Below are 22,205 nucleotides of genomic sequence, written 5' to 3' on the forward strand. Positions count from 1 at the left end.
AGACAACCTAGTGGGTTCTATTTTTGTCAGGTTGATTCCTTGAAGGAGAACAAAAAAATACTTCAACATTTGTATAGCTAGAAAAGGAAAACAGGATCCAGGCAGGGGCAATTATTTTAATAATTTTCAATGGCAAGTAATCAAATCCCTTTCCCACTTCAATTTCAAAAACTGCACGTCCCTGGAAGACTCCTTTTGCTTCAGTCCAGGACAATTGTTGACACTTTTGAGTCCATGGCTGTGCCTCAGGAAGTGCAGACTTTTCATTGGCTGAGCCAATTCTGAGTGTTGCTTGGGCTTCTCTTGTTGGACACTTCGAGCAGCCTCACTATGCCATGCTGCACGTCAAGAAGGCTTCCATTTTTCAAAAGTAGGAGGATGTACTCTTTCTTGGGATAAAACTAAATAAACTTAATCTGAACCAGTTAGACTAGTAACTTCACCTTGTATAGGTATTGTTCTTGAACATTTTGCTTTATTTCTGTACTGTGTTTGGGTCCTCAGTTCTGTTTCCAAATGATTTCCCTGACACAAGTAATGTTTAAAAAGTTTGAATGGGGTATATTTGTCCTAGTAAAACTACTTTCTCCAAATTATTGCTTTCCATTTGTTATTAAATCAGTAAATTCCTTTCCCTTAGTTTATCATTTCAGTAAATCACGCTGTTAGATCATGATTGTTCACTAGGTAGGTGCCCTTTCTCTTTAATCACCTTCTGAGATCAGTAATCCTCTTCAACATCAAATCTCACTGATCCTCTCTTTCTTAGATTTCCTGTGTGTTATTCATCTTTGGACTCCCAGTCTTTACTCCACAATATAATTTTAGTGCCTTTTAAACATTGTTTAGTAATGCTCCTGCTTGATTTCTGAGTTTACAGATAAATAACATGCAAGCACAATTACGTATATTGTAGTGTTGTAGGTTTCTTTAAATGACTTCTCACAGAATACAATATGTCTGAAATCAGTTTGCAAGAACTGGTTTGGAAAGCTAAACTTTGGAAAAGATTTTCTATGGGAAAGCACTGGGAATTTGAAGTAAGGACTATGACCATGATAGAAAATAAACGATTTATTAAAAGTGCTGTGTTTTCAAACTGGCCCATGGCGCTGTCTTTGACAATGTACAAGGCTTTACCAAGAGCTCTTCTTTTTCTTGTATTTTACTTTCCAATACTGTATTGGTTTTGCCATACATCAACATGAATCCGCCACGGATGTACACGTGTTCCCAATCCTGAACCCCCCCTCCCACCTTCCTCCCCATATCATCTCTCTGCGTCATTGAAAATTTTGTTCCAGGTGTGTAAGATGATCCTGAGGTACTACACAGACACATTTACCTGCAGGTGATTTGGTGTTACTACTTCTTGGTCTCCTTTCAAATCAATTCATCAAATATTTTCATAAGAATCTCATCATACACAAAAATAAAAATGATCTGTATCAGGGGGTTTCTTTATTTAAAAGTCTAATTATTCATAGGACAGTTTTTCAGGGGTGGTAGCTGATCAGAATTCTACATTAGAGCAAAAAAAAAAAAAAGACCTTTATAGCCATCCTTGATCAGGCTTCATCTGTAGCCACACAACCCTGAGTGGTTAAGCACTTTCTAGTATCCTGCCTTGCCCAGTTCTTTCTCTTGAGTTTGTGGGTTTCTGAATTTTTTTTAAGACTTTCTGTTTTTTCTCTCCAGGATGATGCTGTCCCTTATCTCGGGACCTGAAGAACAGTGTTGGTTTCTGTAGGCTGTCCATATTTTGCCTGTCATTTGGCTGAGAGTGACTTCCTTTTCAGGTTTTGACATCTTAATAAATAGGGAAGATTTTGACTTGTTTTACAAGTACGAAATGAATACCAAACATAACTGAATAAACATTGGTGCTTAAAGCAAACCAGAATGCATTTATAAGGGCTGAAATGAAATAGTATCTTCTCTCTTCACAGAGAGGGTAATGTCAGGAACTTTTAAAAACTGAATAAAATTATTCACTGTTGAGATAGTTGAGGAAATTACACGAGAGGAATGACCTTATTTTCCCTTAAGTGCTTACCAATGTTCTCTTTATCATTATTATTATATGAGTATGTACAAACCATTACTTATAATCATGCATAAATTTTAAAACCCAGAGAAGAGTCTTATGTACTAATAATTTTGAAGCAATGTGGTATAAAGTGTACAAAGGACCATGAAAAACAGAGGGAGCCACACACAAAAAAAATATCCTGACACATATCAGACTCATAGATACATGAAAAATCATAAATAATTGCTGGTTTAATCCACTAAGTTCTGAGGTAATTTACAATGCAACAATTGCTAATGATACATTATTATGAAAAATTTATCACAGGTTGCTCAGGAATTTGGATGCCTGCTTTATCAAAAAGTGAGTTTAAGTAAGACTTTCCATCAATATTCTATGTTTATATGTGTTTGAAGAATTAAAAATTGTAACTATACCACCTAGTAAGCATCATGCCAGCATTTATCTGTGAAAAAAAAAAAAAGAAATGGTTTCAATACAATGGAAAAGTCAACAGCTATGTCCACCTATAACTCAAAATCCTTGTCTTTTCTGGGTTGAATTCTTATTCCCTAATACATCTGTGGTGATGCTCTAAAGTCTGACATTTGTTTAGTACTATGTACATATGTATGTATGCATGTATGTGATAATGATAAACCTGATATGTGATACATGCATACAAAAATCGGATTTATACTGGAGGATTCAAGTTCGACTGGGTTCATTATGATGCTCCTTAATCCAAAATGACCTGTACCCATATAAAAGAGCTTCCCTGATGGCTCAGATGATAAAGAATCCACCTGCAATGTGGGAGAGCTGGATTCGATCCCTGGATTGGGAAGATCCCCTGAAGGAGGGCATGGCAACCCGCTCCAGTATACTTGCCTGGAGAATCTCCATGGAGAGAGGAGCCTGGCGGGCTACAGTCCATGGGGTCACAGGGAGTCAGACACAACTGATCAACTGAGCACAGCACACACACACAGAAGTCACTCAGTCATGCCCGACTCTTTGCGACCCCATGGATTGTAGCCCACCAGGCTCCTCGGTCCATGGGATTTTCCAGGCATGAATACTGGAGTGGGTTGCCGTAAGCACAGCACACATCCATATAAAAATGGGAAATACCGACACAGAGACTCTCATATAGGGAGGAAACTGTGAACAGATATGGGGAGGGGAAGGGTCACTGCTGTCTCCACAAGCCAAGGAGAGAGGACTGGAACAGATGGTTCCTTCACAACACTCTGAAGGAACATAACGAGCTGATATCTTCATTGGAATTTCTGGCCTCCAAAAGTGTGAGACATTAAGTACGTACTGTTCAATAAATCGATCTCTGGCATCTTGTACATCAGCCTCAGATAACTAATATGATATTTTAAAATCTCCACGACTAGAAACATACAATGAAGCAAGCAACAAAGGAAAGAGCAGGCAAATAACCACTCCCGAAAACTTCTCTGTTATCAAGGCTGAACATCTAGGAAGGCACGTACTTTATTGAGTTCAGTTCAGTTCAGTTCAGTCACTCAGTCGTGTCCGACTCTTTGCGACCCCATGAATCGCAGCACACCAGGCCTCCCTGTCCATCACCAGCTCCTGGAGTTCACGTGATAGGTCCTGACAAATGAGTTGTACTTCAGACCAGTGGCTGTGGCTCACTGGTGTGCATCTGTGATTGGCTGATTCAGAGCCAGAGGGCTATATCACCAAAGTTGTGGTTTTCAAAAGTAGAAGAGTAAAGCCTGGGTAAGAAAAGAAACAGATTACTTGATCAAATTAGAGTAGATCATTCAGTTAGAAGATTACATTTTTATCATGTAGATGAGAATCTGGAATAGATATTTTTCTATAAAATTTTGATTGAGATATTCCTCTGCAGTGTTTGGATTGACAATTAAAATCAATTCCATAGCACAGGTAACTAAGAAAAGAGTTTGAATGAGATTTTTTTTTTTCCTAGCAATACTATTTTCCATCATGCTTATCATTTGTTGATTAAGCAGTGAAGGCCTTCCCTAATTTTGTTTTCACAGTAGATCACACCATTTGTCTTCACACCATTAGATCACAATTGCACACAAGGTGTCCTTTTCCCCACAATCGTCCACTGAAATGAATAATCAGAATCACTCACTTCCCCTTCCCATCTTCACACACACACGCACACAAGAAAATCCCATTATCTCACTTTCTTTCTAGATTTCTTATATATTACTCTCCCTTGTATTTCCACTCTTCACTCTGCAGACCAAGAATACTGCTTTCGCAATGTGTTTCAATAATGCTATTATTCCATTCCTGAATTTAAAAATGCAAAACACCCAAAAGCACAATCGCGAGTTCATGGTGTATTAGATCTCTTAGAATTCCCTTGTATATGGACTAGAACTATTAGGCCAGCACACAAAAATACATCTTTGTATCCTAGGGAGAAAACCTGGAATTTTGAAGCAGCACCACTAGCATGATAGACATTAAGGGATTTTCTGAAGTCAACTCTTTTCAAACTGCTCTACATTTGTTTCTCTGAAAAGTCAACTACATCTGCAAAGAGTTTTGACTTCTGAGGGTTTCTTCAGTGTGTACAACAATTTCTAGTTGCTACAGAGATGAAGGTATACACTTGATTTCATGGTAGATTTTAACAGCAAGTTATGCGTTCAGTTCAGTTGCTCAGTCGTGTTCAACTCTTTGCAACCCCATGAATCACAGCACGCCAGGCCTCCCTGTCCATCACCAACTCCCGGAGTTCACTCAGACTCACGTCCATCGAGTCAGTGATGCCATCCAGCCATTTCATCCTCTGTCATCCCCTTCTCCTCCTGCCCCCCATTCCCTCCCAGCATCAGAGTCTTTTCCAATGAGTCAACACTTCGCATGAGGTGGCCAAAGTACTGGAGTTTCAGCATCAGCATCATTCCCTCCAAAGATATTCCTGGGCTGATCTCCTTCAGAATGGACTGGTTGGATCTCCTTGCAGTCCAAGGGACTCTCAGGAGTCTTCTCCAACACCACAGTTCAAAAGCATCAATTCTTTGGCGCTCAGCTTTCTTCACAGTCCAACTCTCACATCCATACATGACTACTGGAAAAAACATAGCCTTGACTACATGGACCTTTGTTGGCAAAGTAATGTCTCTGCTTTTGAATATGCTCTCTAGGTTGGTCATAACTTTCCTTCCAAGGAGTAAGCGTCTTTTAATTTCATGGCTGCAGTCACCATCTGTAGTGATTTTGGAGCCCAGAAAAATAAAGTCTGACACTGTTTCTACTGTTTCCCCATCTATTTCCCATGAAGTGATGGGACCAGATGCCATGATCTTTGGTTTCTGAATGTTGAGCTTTAAGCTAAATTTTTGACTCTCCACTTTCACTTTCATCAGGATGGGTGGGTCATGGTGGAGAGGTCTGACAGAATGTGGTCCACTGGAGAAGGGAATGGCAAACCACTTCAGTATTCTTGCCTTGAGAACCCCATGAACAGTATGAAAAGCAAAATGATAGGATACTGAAAGAGGAACTCCCCAGGTCATTAGGTGCTCAATATGCTACTGGAGATCAGTGGAGAAATAACTCCAAAAAGAATGAAGGGATGGACCCAAAGCAAAAACAATACCCAGTTGTGAATGTGACTGGTGATAGAAGCAAGGTCCGATGCTGTAAAGAGCAATATTGCATAGGAACCTAGAATGTCAGATCTATGAATCAAGGCAAATTGGAAGTGGTCAAACAAGAGATGGCAAGAGTGAATGTCGATATTCTAGGAATCAGCAAACTAAAATGGACTGGAATGGGTGAATTTAACTCAGATGACCATTACATCTACTAATGTGGGTAAGAATCCCTTAGAAGAAATGGAGAAGCCATCATGGTCAACAAAAGAGTCCAAAATGCAGTACTTGGATGCAATCTCAGAAATGACAGAATGATCTCTGTTCATTTCCAAGGCAAACCATTCAATATCACAGTAATCCAAGTCTATGCCCCGACCAGTAATGCTGAAGAAGCTGAAGTTGAACGGTTCTATGAAAACCTACAAGACCTTTTAGAACTAACACCTAAAGCAGATGTCCTTTTCATTATAGGGGACTGGAATGCAAAAGTAGGAAGTCAAGAAACACCTGGAGTAACAGGCAAATTTGGCCTTGGAATATGGAATGAAGCAGAGCAAAGGCTAATAGAGTTTTGCCAAGAAAATGCACTGGTCATAGAAAAGAACCTCTTCCAACAACACAAGAGAAGACTCTACACATGGACATCACCAGATGGTCAACACCGAAATCAGATGGATTATATTCTTTGCAGCCAAAGATGGAGAAGCTCTATACAGTCAGCAAAAACAAGACCGGGAGCTGATTGTAGCTCAGATCATGAACTCCTTATTGCCAAAGTCAGACTGAAATTGAAGAAAGTAGGGAAAACCACTAGACTGTTCAGGTATGACCTAAATCAAATCCCTTATGATTATACAGTGGAAGTGAGAAATAGATTTAAGGGACTAGATCTGATAGATAGAGTGCCTGATGAACTATGGACAGAGCTTCATGACATTGTATGGGAGACAGGGATCAAGACCATCCCCATGGGAAAGAAAGGCAAAAAAGCAAAATGGCTGTCTGAGGAGGCCTTACAAATAGCTGTGAAAAGAAGAGAAGCAAAATGCAAAGGAAAAAAGGAAAGATATAAGCACCTGAAAGCAGAGTTCCAAAGAATAGCAAGAAGAGATTAAAAAAAACCTTCCTCAGTGATCAATGCAAAGAAATAGAGGAAAACAACAGAATGGGAATGACTAGAGATCTCTTCAAGAAAATTAGAGATAACAAGGGAACATTTCATGTAAAGATGGGCTGGATAAAGGACAGAAATGATATGGATCTAACAGAAGCAGAAGATATTAAGAAGAGGTGGCAAGAATACACAGAAGAACAGTACAAAAAAGATCTTCACGACCCGGATAATCACGATGGTGTGATCACTCACCTAGAGCCAGACATCCTGGAATGTGAAGTCAAGTGGGCCTTAGAAAGCATCACTACAAACAAAGCTAGTGGAGGTGATGGAATTCCAGTGGAGCTATTTCAAATCCTGAAAGATGATTCTGTGAAATGCTGCACTCAATATGCCAGCACATTTGGAAAACTCAGCAGTGGCCACAGGACTGGAAAAGTTTCATTCCAATCCCAAAGAAACGCAGTGCCAAAGAATGCTCAAACTACCACACAATTGCACTCATCTCACATGCTAGTAAAGTAATGCTCAAAATTCTCCAAGCCAGGCTTCAGCAATACGTGAACCGTGAACTCCCTGATGTTCAAGCTGGTTTTAGAAAAGGCAGAGGAACCAGAGATCAAATTGCCAACATCCGCTGGATCATGGAAAAAGCAAGAGAGTTCCAGAAAAACATCTATTTCTGCTTTATTGACTATGCCAAAGCCTTTGACTGTGTGCATCACAATAAACTGTGGAAAATTCTGAGAGAGATGGGAATACCAGACCACCTGACCTGCCTCTTGAGAAACCTATATGCAGGTCAGGAAGCAACAGTTAGAACTGGACATGGAACAACAGACTGGTTTCAAATAGGAAAAGGAGTATGTCAAGGCTGTATATTGTCACCCTGCTTATTTAACTTCTATGCAGAGTACATCATGAGAAACGCTGAGCTGGAAGAAGCATAAGCTGGAATCAAGATTGCCGGGAGAAATATCAATAACCTCAGATATGCAGATGACACCACCCTTATGGCAGAAAGTGAAGAGGAGCTAAAAAGCCTTTACACCCAGTGGTGCCTAATCCTTATACTTTATTGTCTGAAATTCCTGAAAGAGCCAAATATTTCTCAGTAATTGATTTGAATGATGCCTTCTACTCAGTGCCTTTGGTGGAGGAAAGTCAATTTCTATTTCACTTTGAGGACCCTACGCAGCCAGCTTCTCAGTTAACCTGGACAGTTTTGCCCCAGGGATTTTCTGACAGTCCTCACTTATTTGGACAAAGTTTGTCATGGGATCTAAAACTTTAATAGCTCCGAAGCAGTGGTGTTACAATATGTAGATGATATTTTGCTCTGTGCTGAGACAGAGGAAGCTTGTTCACGAGCCTCAGAAGACTTCTTAAGCTTTCTGGCAGGCTGGGGTTACAAGACATCAAGAGAAAAGGCTCAGCTTTGTCAACAATCTGTTAGATATCTGGGCCTAATCATATCAAAAGGGACTAGGACCATAGGCCCCGAAAGAAGTAAATCTATACTAAATCATCCCCTACCTATGACTTTAAGACAATTGAGAGGATTTTGGGGAATCACAGGTTACTGTCGCATTTGGATTCCAGGTTATGGAGAATTTGCCCGGCCTTTATATAAACTTATAGCTGAAACTCAGGAGGCCCAAACCAACAAACTGGTTTGGTCTCCAGATACTTGAAAGGCTTTTAAGGTTCTCCAGACTGCTCTCATGCAAGCTCCCGCTCTGAGCTTGCCCACAGGGTCAGAATTTAATTTGTTTGTCACTGAAAGAAAAGGTGTGGCCTTGGGAGTTTTGACACAACCCCAAGGGCCTCACCAGCAACCTATTGCTTATCTAAGCAGAGAATTAGATGTAACTCCAAGTGGGTGGCCCCACTACTTAAGAGTAATTGGGGCAGTGGTTTTATTAGCACCTGAAGCTTTAAAAATAATTAATGGACGAAACCTTACTGTACTGACTTCTCATGATGTGAGTGGAATCTTAAATTCTAAGGTTAATATTTGGATGACAGACAGTAGGCTTCTTAAATATCAGTCATTGTTATTAGAAGGACCAGTAACTAAGCTTAAAGTCTGTGGAAATTTAAATCCTGCCACTTTCCTTCCTGAAAAGGATAATGAAACACCTGATCACGATTGTTCCCAATTCCTAACTTTAAACTATGCAGCTCAGGAAGATCTGATGGATACCCCCATTAGACAGTCTTTACATGGAAATATTTACTGATGGCAGTTCGTTTGGGATGGAAAGCATTAAGCAGGTTAGGCCGTGGTGGCTGCTGAACAGATTTTAGAAGCAAAATCTCTCCCCCAGCGAACCAGTGCTCAGTTAGCAGAGCTTGTGGCTCTGACCTGAGCTGTAGAGTTAAGCAAAGGGCAGCGGGTAAATATCTATACTGATTCTAAGTATGCTTATTTGACTTTACATGCTCATGCTGCCATATGGAAAGAAAGACAGTTTACAATAGGCTAAGGAGGTTATAAAGATTTTAAACCATGAAATTATCCCCAGGTTTGGGCTGCCACGGAGCCTTCAGAGTGACAATGGCTCTGCCTTTAAAGCTGCTGTAACTCAGGGGATGTCTAAAGCTCTAGGAATAGAATATCACTTACACTGTTCCTGAAGACCCCAATCCTCAGCAAAGGTTGAAAAAGCTAATGACATTATCAAAAGACATCTGCACAAATTAACTCAATAGACACAGGACAATTGGATTAAAGTCCTAACCATAGCTTTAATGAGGGCTCAAACTGCCCCCCAAAAGGAGGGACTGTCCCCCTTTGAATGTATTTATGGAAGGCCTTTCTTACGCACAGACATTGTTATAGACCCTGAAATCTTGGAATTAACTAGTTATATAACTCAGCTCTCAGCTTTTCAACAGGTATTAACAGAACTCCAGGAGACGACTCCGGACCCAGCCTCTGAGTCAAGCAAGCCTCTGTTTGAGCCAGGAACCGAGGTCCTCATAAAAACACTGGGGTCTGGGGGCCCATCCCTTGAGCCCCTCTGGGAAGTCCCTTACCAGGTTATTCTTTTCTCTCCCACAGCTGTCAAAGTGCCAGAAATTGATTCGTGGGTACATCACACTCAAGTTAAGAGGTGGCACCCTGACCAGAAGTAAGTGACTTCATTTTGTGTCTTTACTTTCTATGCTCTGACTTTGCACTTTTCAGATGGGCCTGATAATCTATCTGAGCCTACTTCTGCTGACTCCAAAAATCCTGAGTCTGCCGTTTTGATCCTCAAGACAATGCCTTCCTGTCCTGGGCTCACTCCTACGCAGCATTTCACAATCAGTCTAACTGCTGGGACTGCGGAGCTCTCCCCTCTTCTTAAGTGGAAGGCTTCCCGTGGTGGACATCTCCACTTCAAGGAAAAGACTTTCTCCAAGTCTGCAAATACCTTCAAAAACAATCATATGTGATGCCTCTTCTTAAATTAATGACAGCTAACAATCCTAAGATGGACTGATGTAACTCATTTTGATTTTAACTTGGTTTAATGACTATTTTGCCTTACGTCTGTAACTGTATAATGGAGTTTTCTAACCGTCTAAAAGCTTTTAAGTTACAAATGGTTGTCCAAGCTCCTAGGAGTGCCACAGCCTCCTCCAACTATTACTTGGGGCCCCTGGATCAGAGACCCTCGATATGAGGGTTAGGAGAATATGTTGCCTTAACAATTTAGGGACCACGACCCTAAACAGCAGGAAGTAGTTATGAAACGAAAACGACGCCCCTTTCCCTTGGCAACATAATTCTCCTAAAAGAAAAGGGGGGAATGAGAGAGTCATTTCCTAGGCAGGTTGATAAGAAGTCTAGGGGTCCCCAAGGAGAGAGGGGTCTGGAATTCTCAAGGAAGAAAGGATAAACGTCTTTTTGTCCTTCTACATTCCTTAGGATTATACAACAATAATGTATCCTGCTTGAGGACAGTCTCTGGAAAAAACCTTCTGACTAATCCTGTTATCTTAAGGTGTAAATTATGGCAGTAGGTCTAGTGAGGTCTTTACAACCTCCAGACATTCTTTTGATTCACTGTAATAACTAATTAGAGAGTATATAACTCCATGGCTAACACTAGCAAGGGGATACTCTTTCTGCCCCCTTCTGATGCCTATGTCAGAAGCTTTCTCTACCTCCTTTATACTTTAATAAAATTTTATTACACAAACCTCTGAGCAATCAAGCCTCATCTCTGGCCCTGGATTGAATTCTTCTCCTCCAGAGGCCAAGAATCCTGGCATCTTTTCATGTGTCAGCAACAACCTTTAAGAGGCATCATAATGAACCCAGTTGAACTTGATTCCTCCAGTATAAATCCTGTCTCCATATACATGTATTACATGTATTGGTATTACATGTCAGGAATTAGGGTTTAGTATATTAGCAAGATGTATTAGGGAAAGGATTTCAACCTAGGGAAGATAAGAATTTTGAGTTATAGGTGGGCATAGCTGTTGACTTTTCCATTGTACTGAAACCATTTCTTTTTTCACAGATAAATGCTGGTATGATATTTACTAGGTGGTATAGTCACAATTTTTAATTCTTCAACCGCATATAAAAGTAGAATATTAAGGAAAAGTTTTGCTTATACAGACTTTTTTGATGAATGAAGGCATCCAAATCCCTGAGCCATCTAGAAAATATTGAATTTTCGATAATATATCATTTATCGATGGGTGCATTATAAATTCCTTCAGAACTTTGTGGATTAAGGTCGCAGTTGTTTATGATTTCTTATGTATCTGTGGGCCAGGTAATGCTTCTGCTGATGTGTCTGGTATGTGTCAGGATTTTTTTTGGTAGCTCTTTCTGTTTTTCTTGGCCCCTTGTACACTTTATATCACATTGCTTCAAGATTAATATGTATAAGACTCTTCCTCTGCGTTCTAAAATTGATGCTTGATAGAAGACAGAAAGAGAGACTAAAGAGTTAGGGACAGAGACCTGTCTTGAGGAGGGCGTCATGAAGGAGAAGTTACCACACAGTAGGAAACCCTCTCACAGACGGGTCTGTGGGGAGGTTTGGAATCTCAGAAAGCAACATAACCAGGAGAAAAAAAAAAAACCCCACAGAATACACACCAATGTTTATTCAGTTATGTTTTGTATTCGTTTTATACTTTTATTTATTTTTTAATTTCCATTATCTTTTATTTTATACATATATTTTTTACTTTACAATACTGTAGTGGTTAACAAGTTGAAATTTTCCCTATTGATTAGGATGTCAAAACCTGGAAAAGAAGTCACTGTCAGCCAAACAGACAGGCAAAATATCTACAACCTATAGAAACCAACACTGTTCTTCAGACCCTGAGCAAAGAGACAGTGCCACACTGGAGATAAAAAACATAAAGTATTCTTAAAAAAACATTTTCAGAAATATGTAAACTCTAGAGAAAAAAACTGGGCAAGGCAGGATACTAGAAAGAACTTAACCACTCAGCATTGGGTGGCTATAAACGGGGCCTGATCAAGGATGGGTATAAAGGTCTTTTTTTTTTTTTTTTTGGTCCAGTGTAGGAGTGAAAGTGAAGTCGCTCAGTGGTGTCCGACTCTTTGCGACCCTGTGGACTGTAGCCCACCAGGCTTCTCTGTCCATGGGATTCTCCAGACAAGAATACTGGAGTAGGTTAATTACCACCCCTCAAAAACTGTGCTGGGGATCATTAGACTAAGGATTTTAAAGAAAGGAACTCCCTGACACTGATCATTTTTATTTTCACATACGATAAGAATTTTATGAAAAATTTGATGAGTTTTATTTCAAAGAAGACCAAAAAAAAAAGAAAACAAACAAACAAAAAACTAACACCGGATCACCTGCAAGTAGATGTGCCTGTGTGGTACCTTGGGATCATACGCACCTGGAACAAAATTTTCAACAAGAAGAGCTCTTGGTAAAGCCCTGTACATTGTCAAAGACAGTGTCATGAGCCAGTTTGAAAGCACAGCACTTTTAGTAAGTCATGTATTTTCTCTCATGGTCATTGTATTCTGGGAGAAGTCATTTCAAGGAACCTACAACACTACAATATATTTAATTGTGCTTGGATGTAAATTCAGAAATAAAGTAGGAGCACTAATAAACAATGTTTAAAAGGCACAACAGTTAGGATGTAGAGTGAAGACTGGAAGACCAAGGATAATTAAAACACAGGAAATCTAAGAAAGAGAGGAATAATGGGGTTCAGTGTTGAAGAGGATAATACCAAATAAGCGAACATGGTTACTGACTTCAAAAGGTGATTAAGAGAAAGGGCAGCTCGTGAGCAATCATGATCAAAAAGTGTGGTTTACTGAAATGATAAACTAAGGGAAATTACTGATTTTAAAACAAATGGAAAGTAACAACTCAGACAAAATAGTTTTACTAGGACAAAAATACGCTCTTCATTGGAGAAGGAAATGGCAACCTACATTCTTGCCTGGGAGATACCATGGAAAGAGAAGCTTGATGGGCAACAGCCCACGGGATCCCAAGAGTCGACATTTTCTATCTGCTCCCTAGCAACTTCCCATCACACTTCAGACCTGCCTTATCTCCACAAATTCACTAGCGAGGGGCTCTGGAGTGAAAAGTCCTCCACCCTATCTCACTGTCAGCCCTAAGCAGATGGGGCCAAGGAGGGCAGCCAGGAGTGGATGTCCATCCAGCTATCTGGCACCAAGTCTCACCCTCTACCCCTCTGATTGCCTGAGCATGAACATCAGGACTGAGAATAAGTCTAGCCTCCATACACTGGGCACTCCATCTGCCTTATCTCACTGAGTCCTCATGACAATCTCGTAGACCCTCTTCCGCAGAGTAGGAAACTGGGGTGCAGAGAGGTCAAGTCACTTATCCAGAGCACCACATCTAGGAAGGACAGCTGAAGTTTCAGTTCAGGTCTAATCTGACTCCAAAACCTCTGTCCTTAATCACTCTTGCTGCCAATTATAGTCTCACTGCTCAAAGTAGTTATAGGACCCAAACAAACACTGTCACCCTGTTGTGTGTCTGTTCCTTGCTAATGCCGCTATGCAGCACTTTTTGTCTCTAGAGATCAAAGGCACCACAATTCTAAGGAGAAGAAAACTTGAAAGCATGAGGCATTCTCATTTTCCCACTCACCCCTTGTGCTCTGTAATTCCCCAGCCCCAGGAGATGTCTTTACCCTTTCCCCAGTTCTTTTCCCTTAAAGTGTCTTCACACACCCTGATTTTCTTTGTTGTCCCAGCACAATTCTTTGTAGTGGTCCTTTTACTCTCAAAAGGGTCTGCATGATTGGACAAGAAATTTTACCATGACCATCCCTATGAAGAGGAGAGCAGCTTCAGACATAATGTATCAGTAAACCATGACATATCTGTTGGACAGGTGCTCCTGAGTGAGTGTGGAGTTCAACCTGAGGGGAGTAACCCACCTCTCCATGGGGATGGAATAAGGAAGAAACACATTATAAATGTGCTTTTGAGGGCTTTTGTGTACATTCTAGTCTGTTAGTCCTTGAGCAGTCAAGAAACAGGGGTAGCAGTAAGCTTGGAATGCAGAATGTGCTCTACTTGGGGGCCGGTACTGTTGAGTACAGATGCCCTCTCAGCACAGCTGTGCATCAAATATGTGGACCATGGGGAGTTGAGGAATCAAACAAAAACTGCCTATGAAAGAAAAGACTAGGTATGGGGTTACATACACTCCCATAGCCCCTGCTTAGCCTTAAATCAGAGTCTAGCTAGGCCCTGGGTGTGGACTTCTACAGGGCAATTGAAACCCCCAGGACACAGTAGGACTTCAGGGACTGTTGAAGGAATCCAGTGGCCAAGGGTAGAGAAGTCATGAGAAAACAGAGCTCTGACAATGCTGGCCGCTGTCCTCATGAGTCTGCATGGGAAAGGACCTAATTAATGGCCCAGGAAACCTACCTCAGGAAGGTATTTCCTCCCCAGAATGCTAACGTGATTTAAGAGTGGAAATTTTTAATGGGATTTATGTGAATAAGCTGAAAGACAAAAGACATGTGAATCTCAATTGTAACAACAATGATGTGCGTGAATGTTTGATATTTCTAAGGTAACTAACATGCTCTGAAAGCAAAGATGGTATTGTGAAAAAACATGGATGTCAAAGGAAAGCCCAATGTAATGTTTGCTGATGAAATGCTACTGTCATTCCTATTTAGAGTTAGGAAGGTGATAAGATAATTTCCTGAGAGCATTATGATTTGAAAGTTTTGAGGAGTATTAGGCATGAATTCTTAAAACTCTGGAAGTTACTGCTGTTCTAGGTGGGAGAATGAGGGTAAAAAAGTAAATGAAGTTATGATGAAAATAATTTTGATGATAAAGACCCCAAAAAGGCAAACCTTGAGCAATAAATAATAGAATGGCCATTAAGAAAGTGGTGAAAGGAAATGTGGTTAGGGAAAATCAGGATTTTCCTTTGAAAAACTGCACTAGAATCATATATTCTTATAGATCTGATAATGTGAGATAGTGTTTCCTTCACCATTAAAGGGTTTCAATAAGGGGGAAATAGCACAGGTCCAAAACCTAGAGCACATCCAATTTTTGAGAGCTACAAGTCTTTCCCATCAAGTGAATGGCTCTGCAAAAAAAAAAAAAAAAAACACACAAAACAAAACAAAAAACAAAACAAAACAAACAAACAACAACAAAAAAAAAAACAGGGGAAATGGCATTGGTCCAAAAACTAGAGCACATCCTATTTTTGACAGCTCCAAGTCTTTCCCGCCAATGGTGTGGCTCTGCAAAAAAAAAAAAAAAAAAAAAAAAAAGCCTTTGGTTTGTGATGCTCAGGTGGTCCTGAGGCAGCTCATCTGCAGGTGGTGTATCTGATGGCAGCCCTGGTGGCCTCAGACACATTGTGCTCCCAATCTCCCCTGGCAGCAGCAGGTGAAGTGTGCTGAGAATCTGTCTGGAGCTGAGAATCAGCCCTTGGGGGAAAGGGCCAGGAAGGAGGCATATCTGACCCACCCTCAACGATATTGTTCAGAAAATAATTCACACATGACATTTAAGGAAATGCCAAAATTAATGAGAAAGTGCTTCACAACCTGCTAGACACAGATGGACATAGAAGTGCAAAGTCAGCTCCTTGTACACAGAGTAGTGCTCCTGGAAATCATGGAAATAACTGGCCTAATATTTTCTCCAGTTCTGATCAAAACCCTCATGACATCAGGAAAGAGAAATTGCAATATCAGAGTCTCTACATAGGGAACACAAACTGAAATATGATGGTATCATATTATTAAAAATATTTAGTATATACCAAATTTTAAATTTTTTGACATAATTTAAGTTCAGAAAAATAACCCACATGGTGAATATACGTAAGAGTTCTTAGTTGAGAAAAAAATGTTACCTCACTGTTTAAGAAGCCACAATGGGATGAAAATGGAATGAATAATTGAGAAACTCATAAAAATTAAAATCATGTAACTTTCAAGAATATATGATAATAGTCAAAGGTATTTATTCAATATATTTACATAGAAATAAATCACAGAAATTGAACCAAAAAAAAAGACTTTAGTAGAATTTAAGAAATGGGAGTCATCAGTGTGGTTTCATTCCCAAGGACTAGGCTTCTTATGGTGTTTCCTCTTAGACATTTAAGGGACAGCTAATTCTACTATTAATAAGATGATTTCAATCACGAAGGGGGAAAAGCCAAATTTACAGTGATGAAATCTTACTAATTAATATCTGAAAAATTCTGTTTACAACTAAGAATTTAAAAATTTTACCTGAAATATTATTAATCAACTTGTTATTTTTTGATGCAAGGGACAAAAGACATATTCAGGACAATTTTTGAATTCATATCATTAAACCACCATGATTAAACAGCAGCCAAGAAGCAAACCATAGCGAACGAACCATACCAACATACTCCATAATCTCCAAAGGCCAAACCTTCCAAGAAAGCTGTGATTGGTGTATCCTGTGTCACCCTATAACAGATTGACTCAATGACAAGGACCAACACCCCTTGCCTACCTCAGTCTCAAAGGCTGAAGGTGCTAGTAAGACTCCTATTTCTTCGGCCCAGAACAGTGTTCACACTTAGAGTCAAGGATTTTGACTCAGGAGCTGCAGGCTTTTCACCGGCTGAGCCAGTCCCAAGTGGAGTTTGAGCTGCTCTGATTGGAAGCTTCCAGCATCTTCAAGACGTAGAGGTGCAAGCCTTGAAGGCTGCCAATTTTCCAAAACGGGAGGGTGTACTCTTCAAGAAAAAAACCAAATAAGATTGATCTGACCCAGTCAGAAATGTAACGTCAGTTTCTGCCACTTTGAAAACATATTGCTTCTGGAATTTTTTGCTTCAATTATTTTAGCACTGTGTTTCGACCTTTCATATTTTCAAATGATTTCTATGATACAAATAATGTCAGCAAGGTTTGAATGGGGTATATTTATCCTATTAATACTATTTTCTCCAAGTTCCTGCTCATCTTTTGTTATTAAACATAAACTTCTTTCCATATGTTGTCATTTCAGCAAACTGCAGTGTTAAATTATGATTGTTCACTAACTGCCCTTTTTCCTCAATCACCTACTGAAGTCAGTTATCATATGTGCTTATTTGGCTTTAATCTCTTCAGCATCAATCCCCACTGTTTCACTCTTTTTTAGATTTCCTGTGTTTCAGTCATCCTTGAGCTTTACGAAGAGTGTGTGTAAGAGCATCCTGAGGTACAAAGAGGTATTTACTTGCAGATCTGTTGGTGGTAGTTTTTCCTAGTCTCCTTGGAAGTGAATGTTTTGGAAATATTTTCCTAAAATTCATATCACATTCAAGCATATAAGTTATATTCCCAGTGGCTTAACTTTCATAATCTTTAGTCTAATGGACACAAGACAGTTTTTGAGAGGTAACAGCAGAGCAGGGTTCCACACTGGACCAAATAAAAAAGGTCTTTAGAGCCCTCCGTGATCAGGAAATTGTCCCCCTCACGGGCACACAACTCAGAGCAGTTGAGTTCTTTCCTAGTCTTGCCCTAGTCTGTCTCCTGAGCTTTTGGGTACCTGAAATGTTAAAACTTTCTGTTTTATCCCTTCACAGTGCTGTCCCTTTTCTCAAGGCTTGAATAAAAGTTTTGATTTCTGTAGGTTATCCATCGTTTGTCTCACTGTTTGACTGATGACATCCTTTTGAGGCTTAAGCATTCTAGTCAATAGGGAAATTTAAAACTTATTTTACAAGCAGAAAAACGGATACCAAACATAACAGAAATAATTAGTGTTTAAAGCAAACTATAATTAACATTTTAAAGCATATATAAGGACTGAATTGAAAGTTATCTCTCGTCATTACCCAGATGGACAGTCAGAAACTTTTTGAAAATAAATACAACTATTCAATCTTCAAATAGTTGAGGACAATCACATGAGAGCAGTCGCCTTGTTTTCTCTTAAGTAGTCATTAGTGTTGGAGAAGGAAATGACAACCCACTGCAGTATTCTTGCCTGGAAAATTCAATGGGCAGAGGAGTCTGGCAGGCTACAGTCCATAGGGTTGCCAAGATGTGGACACAACTGAGCAAGTGAGCTCAGCAGTAGTCACTACTGTTCTCTTCTTTATTATTGTTATAGGAGTATCTACAAAACATTGCTTATAACCAAACAACAATTTTACCAAACAGAGAAAAGCCCTATGTGTACACTGCTAATTTTGAAGCAATGTGATATAAAGTGTACTGGGAATCATGGAAAAAAGAGGGAGCTACAAATAGAATACTGATACATACCAGACAGATCAACAGAAGCATTCGGCCAGCCCACAGATCCATGAGAAGCAATAAATAATTGCTGCTTAAATTCACTAAATTCTGAAATAATTTACAATGCAACAATCACTAAATGATACATACTATGAAAAATTCAAGTTTATCACAGTTGCAATTGATGTGAAAGCCTTGATTTATCAAAATTAATCATTTTAAGTAAGACTTTCCATCAACATTCTATGCTTGCATGGGTTAGAAGAATTAAGAAACTAACTACACCACCCAGTAAGCATCAAACCACTATTTATGTGTGGAAAACACCAATGTGCTCTTAATAGAATGGAAGCGTGAGGAGATATGACCATCTATAACTCAAAATTCATGTCTTATATGAGTTGTATTCATTCTCCCTAAAATCCTATGCTGACGTCCTCAACATAGTACCTGACATGTGATTGTTTATGGAGATACAATCTACCCTAGAGGAATGAAGTTCAACTGTATTCATTAGGATGCCCCCAATCCAAAAAGACCTGTAGCTATGTAAAAAGAGGAAACGTGGACACAGAGACTCTCACATAGGAAGGAAACTGAACAAATGTAGGGGTGTCTTTGCCGCTTTGACAAGAAAAGGTGAGAGACTGGAACAGGTGCTTTCTTCATACCACTCTGAAGGAATCAAATCAGCTGTCATCTTGATTTGGACTTCTCACCTCCAGAAATGTGAGACCTTAATTATGTGCAGTTCAAGTAAACCAATCTCAGGCATTTTGTACATTAGCCCAGGTAACTAATATGATATTACTAAATCACCACAATTAGAATCATTTAAGCAATTCAGCAAAGACAGTGCAGGCAAAGAATGGCACCTGATACCATTCCTGTTACCAAAGCTGAACATCCAGGAAGGGATATACTCCATGGATGCTGGAAAACTGGCTTGAACTTAGGACAATGAACATTTTGAACAATGGCTGTGGCTCACTCAGGCTGGTCCCTGATTGGCTAATTCAGAGCAGAGTGGCCGTTGCACTTCTCTGACTGGACGTCCCATCATCAGAGGGGAATATCACTAAAGGTGTCATTTTCAAAACTTAAAGAGTAAAGCCTGGACAAGAAAAGAGATGGTTCACCTGAACAAGTTAGAGTAAACCATTCAGTTAGAAGATTAAGTTTTTTCTGAGTTGATTAGAATCTGTAATAATTTTTTTCCTTTCAATGATTTAATTATTCATTCACTGTTTGAATCCATACTTCAGATGAATTGCATAACACAAGTAATAGAGAAAAGAGTTTCAATGAGGTATATTATTAATAAATAATTGCTGTATTTCTCTGTGCTGTACAGCATATTCTTGTTGCTTATTTTCAAGTTCAAAATGAGTAGTATAAAATCAAATGAAATATTAAGTTCTAATGAAAACCATAGTAAAGTACAAAGGACTGAAATCTCAGAGTGCTTTATCTCTCTCCAAGGATGAAGTAAGCTTGAAATCAATCTTTAAAAAAGGAATAGGAAAATCACCAACTACTTTGAGATTCAGCAATATACCTATAGAAAAAAAGTCAATGCACCAAGAAGAAAACACAATGGACATTAAATTCAGTAAATATTCTCTTAAGCATTAGCAGTCAAATACTTGAGGTAGAAGAAGAAGTCATCTTATTTCTCTTAATTGCTGATCCTCCTCCTCTTTTACTGATGCAAAGAGCTAGAGGCATGTCCCACAACAAGAAATGGATGCATCTGTGTGTGCTAAGCCTCTTGAGTGTTGCCAGACTCTTTGTGATCCCATGGACTGTAGCCCACTAGGGTCCTCTGTCCATGGGGCTTATCCATGCAAGAATACTGGAGTGGGTTTCCATGCCTTCCTCCAGGGAACCTTCTCCACCTAGGGATCAAACCCAGGGCTCCTGTGTCTCCTGCATTGCAGGCAAGTTTCTTACCACTGATTCCAACTGCGAAGCCCCAAGAAATGGATGCCGGCATCTAGGTGGTTTGAGTCGTTTCTGACTCTTTCAGACTCTATGGATTGTAGCCCACCAGGCTCCTCTGTCCATGGAATTTTCCAGGTAAGACTACTGGAGTGGGTTGCCATGCTCTCTTCCAGGGGATCTTTCTGACCCAGGGATCGAACCTGCCATTCCTGCAACTCCTGCATTGTAGGCGGATTCTTTACCGCTGAGCCACCCGGGAAGCACACACTGCTCTTTATCAGTTGCAAATCCCATGGACAGAGGAGCCTGGTGGGCTGCAGTCCATGGGGTCACTAGGAGTCGGACACGACTGAGCGACTTTACTTTCATGCAAGGGAGAAGGAAATGGCAACCTACTCCAGTGTTCTTGCCTGGAGAATCCCAGGGACGGGGGAGCCTGGTGGGCTGCTGTCTCTGGGGTAGCACAGAGTTGGAAACGACTGAAGCGATTTAGCAGCAGTAGCAGCAGCAGCAGCAGCAGCATATCCCATATAAAAATCCCTGGATGATACCTAAATATAGGTGGGAGAGTGAAAATTAAAAAGGCCAATGAAACTTTTAGGGAAAGAATTTTGACCATAAAGATCCTTAAAATCGCTGACTGATAAACCACGAATAGAAATAACCATTTAGGAAAGCAACGAGTTGCAATACGTTAAGAAAAAAGTACTCGATTTTTCCATCAAACAAATGACACAACCGACCGTTATTGAAGCACACTTGATGAGGTTTTTAATGTTTTCCTTGGGATGGAAAAGTTTTAAAGATGGAAAGTAGGGCATACCTAAAGAAGCCAGAGTGGATGGACGTGGCTCTTTATCACTACAGGTCTTTTCCCTTCAAGTGGTTCTGATAAGAGTCTTTGGTTTGTGATGTTGCAGTGGTCATGAGGCAGTTCATCTGCGGGTGTTGTATCTGATGACCGACTTGGTGGCCTCGGACACTGCGTACTTGCCGATCTCCCCAGGCAGGAGAAGACTCACGGCTGTCTGGATCTCCCCACTCGTGATGGTGCAGTGCTTGTTGGAGCGGGCCAGGCTCCCGGCCTCTTCGGCGATCTGCTCAAACATATCCTTCACGAACGAATCCATGACGTTCATGGCCTCGTGAGAGAGACTCAGGCCGGTGTGCACTTGCCTCAGCACCCTGGGGAAATATGTGGCGAAGCTTGCAAAGTTGTTCAGATGGCGGCGGCGGCGGCGGCGGCGGCCCTTAGCTGTCTTCTGTTTCGCCTTCTTTGGCTCAGCATCATAGGGCTCTGGTTCGGAGGGCTCGGTTTCCGAGGTCTCTGTGTCAGAGGGCTCCGTTTCTGAGGTCTCTGTTTCAGAGGACTCCATTTCAGAGGGCTCTATTTTGGAGGTTCCGGCTTCATTGGTGCCCAGGTCTTCCTCAGAGCTGTCAGAGGATGGTTGAGCCATGTCAGAGCCACCAGTCCCCACTACTCAGAAGAAAGGACATGCGGGAATTGAAGGCAGTTGGCGGAGTTTATAAGCCCTGCCCTCCCTGAAGTCACAAACACTGTCCATATCTGATTGGATAAAATGCGAGGCAGGAGGCCTGTTACTATGGCAGCCCATGTCACGTGACACTGGATGCTCCACCCCCAACTCCCACTGCCCCTCCCCCACGTTTAACCACACAGACAGTCAAACTCAGTGGTATCTTTAAACTTTCCGTGACTTCCACCAGAAAA

General features: G+C 40.5%; 1 protein-coding gene across 1 annotated transcript; it reads right to left on the bottom strand.

Annotated features, from left to right (window-relative positions):
• Positions 1–21,408: 21,408 nt before the first annotated feature.
• Positions 21,409–21,930, bottom strand: LOC108634439 (late histone H2B.L4-like). Its single transcript, XM_018044103.1, has one exon. The coding sequence runs from the start codon at positions 21,928–21,930 to the stop codon at positions 21,409–21,411; it is 522 nt and encodes a 173-aa protein (XP_017899592.1).
• Positions 21,931–22,205: the final 275 nt, after the last annotated feature.

This window comes from Capra hircus (assembly GCF_001704415.2).
Source record: "Capra hircus breed San Clemente chromosome X unlocalized genomic scaffold, ASM170441v1, whole genome shotgun sequence".
Taxonomy (NCBI): Eukaryota; Metazoa; Chordata; class Mammalia; order Artiodactyla; family Bovidae; genus Capra; species Capra hircus.

Coding starts and splice junctions, on each gene's coding strand:
- LOC108634439 (XM_018044103.1), bottom strand. CDS start 21,930: ATGGCTCAACCATCCTCTGACAGCTCTGAGGAAGACCTGGGCACCAAT.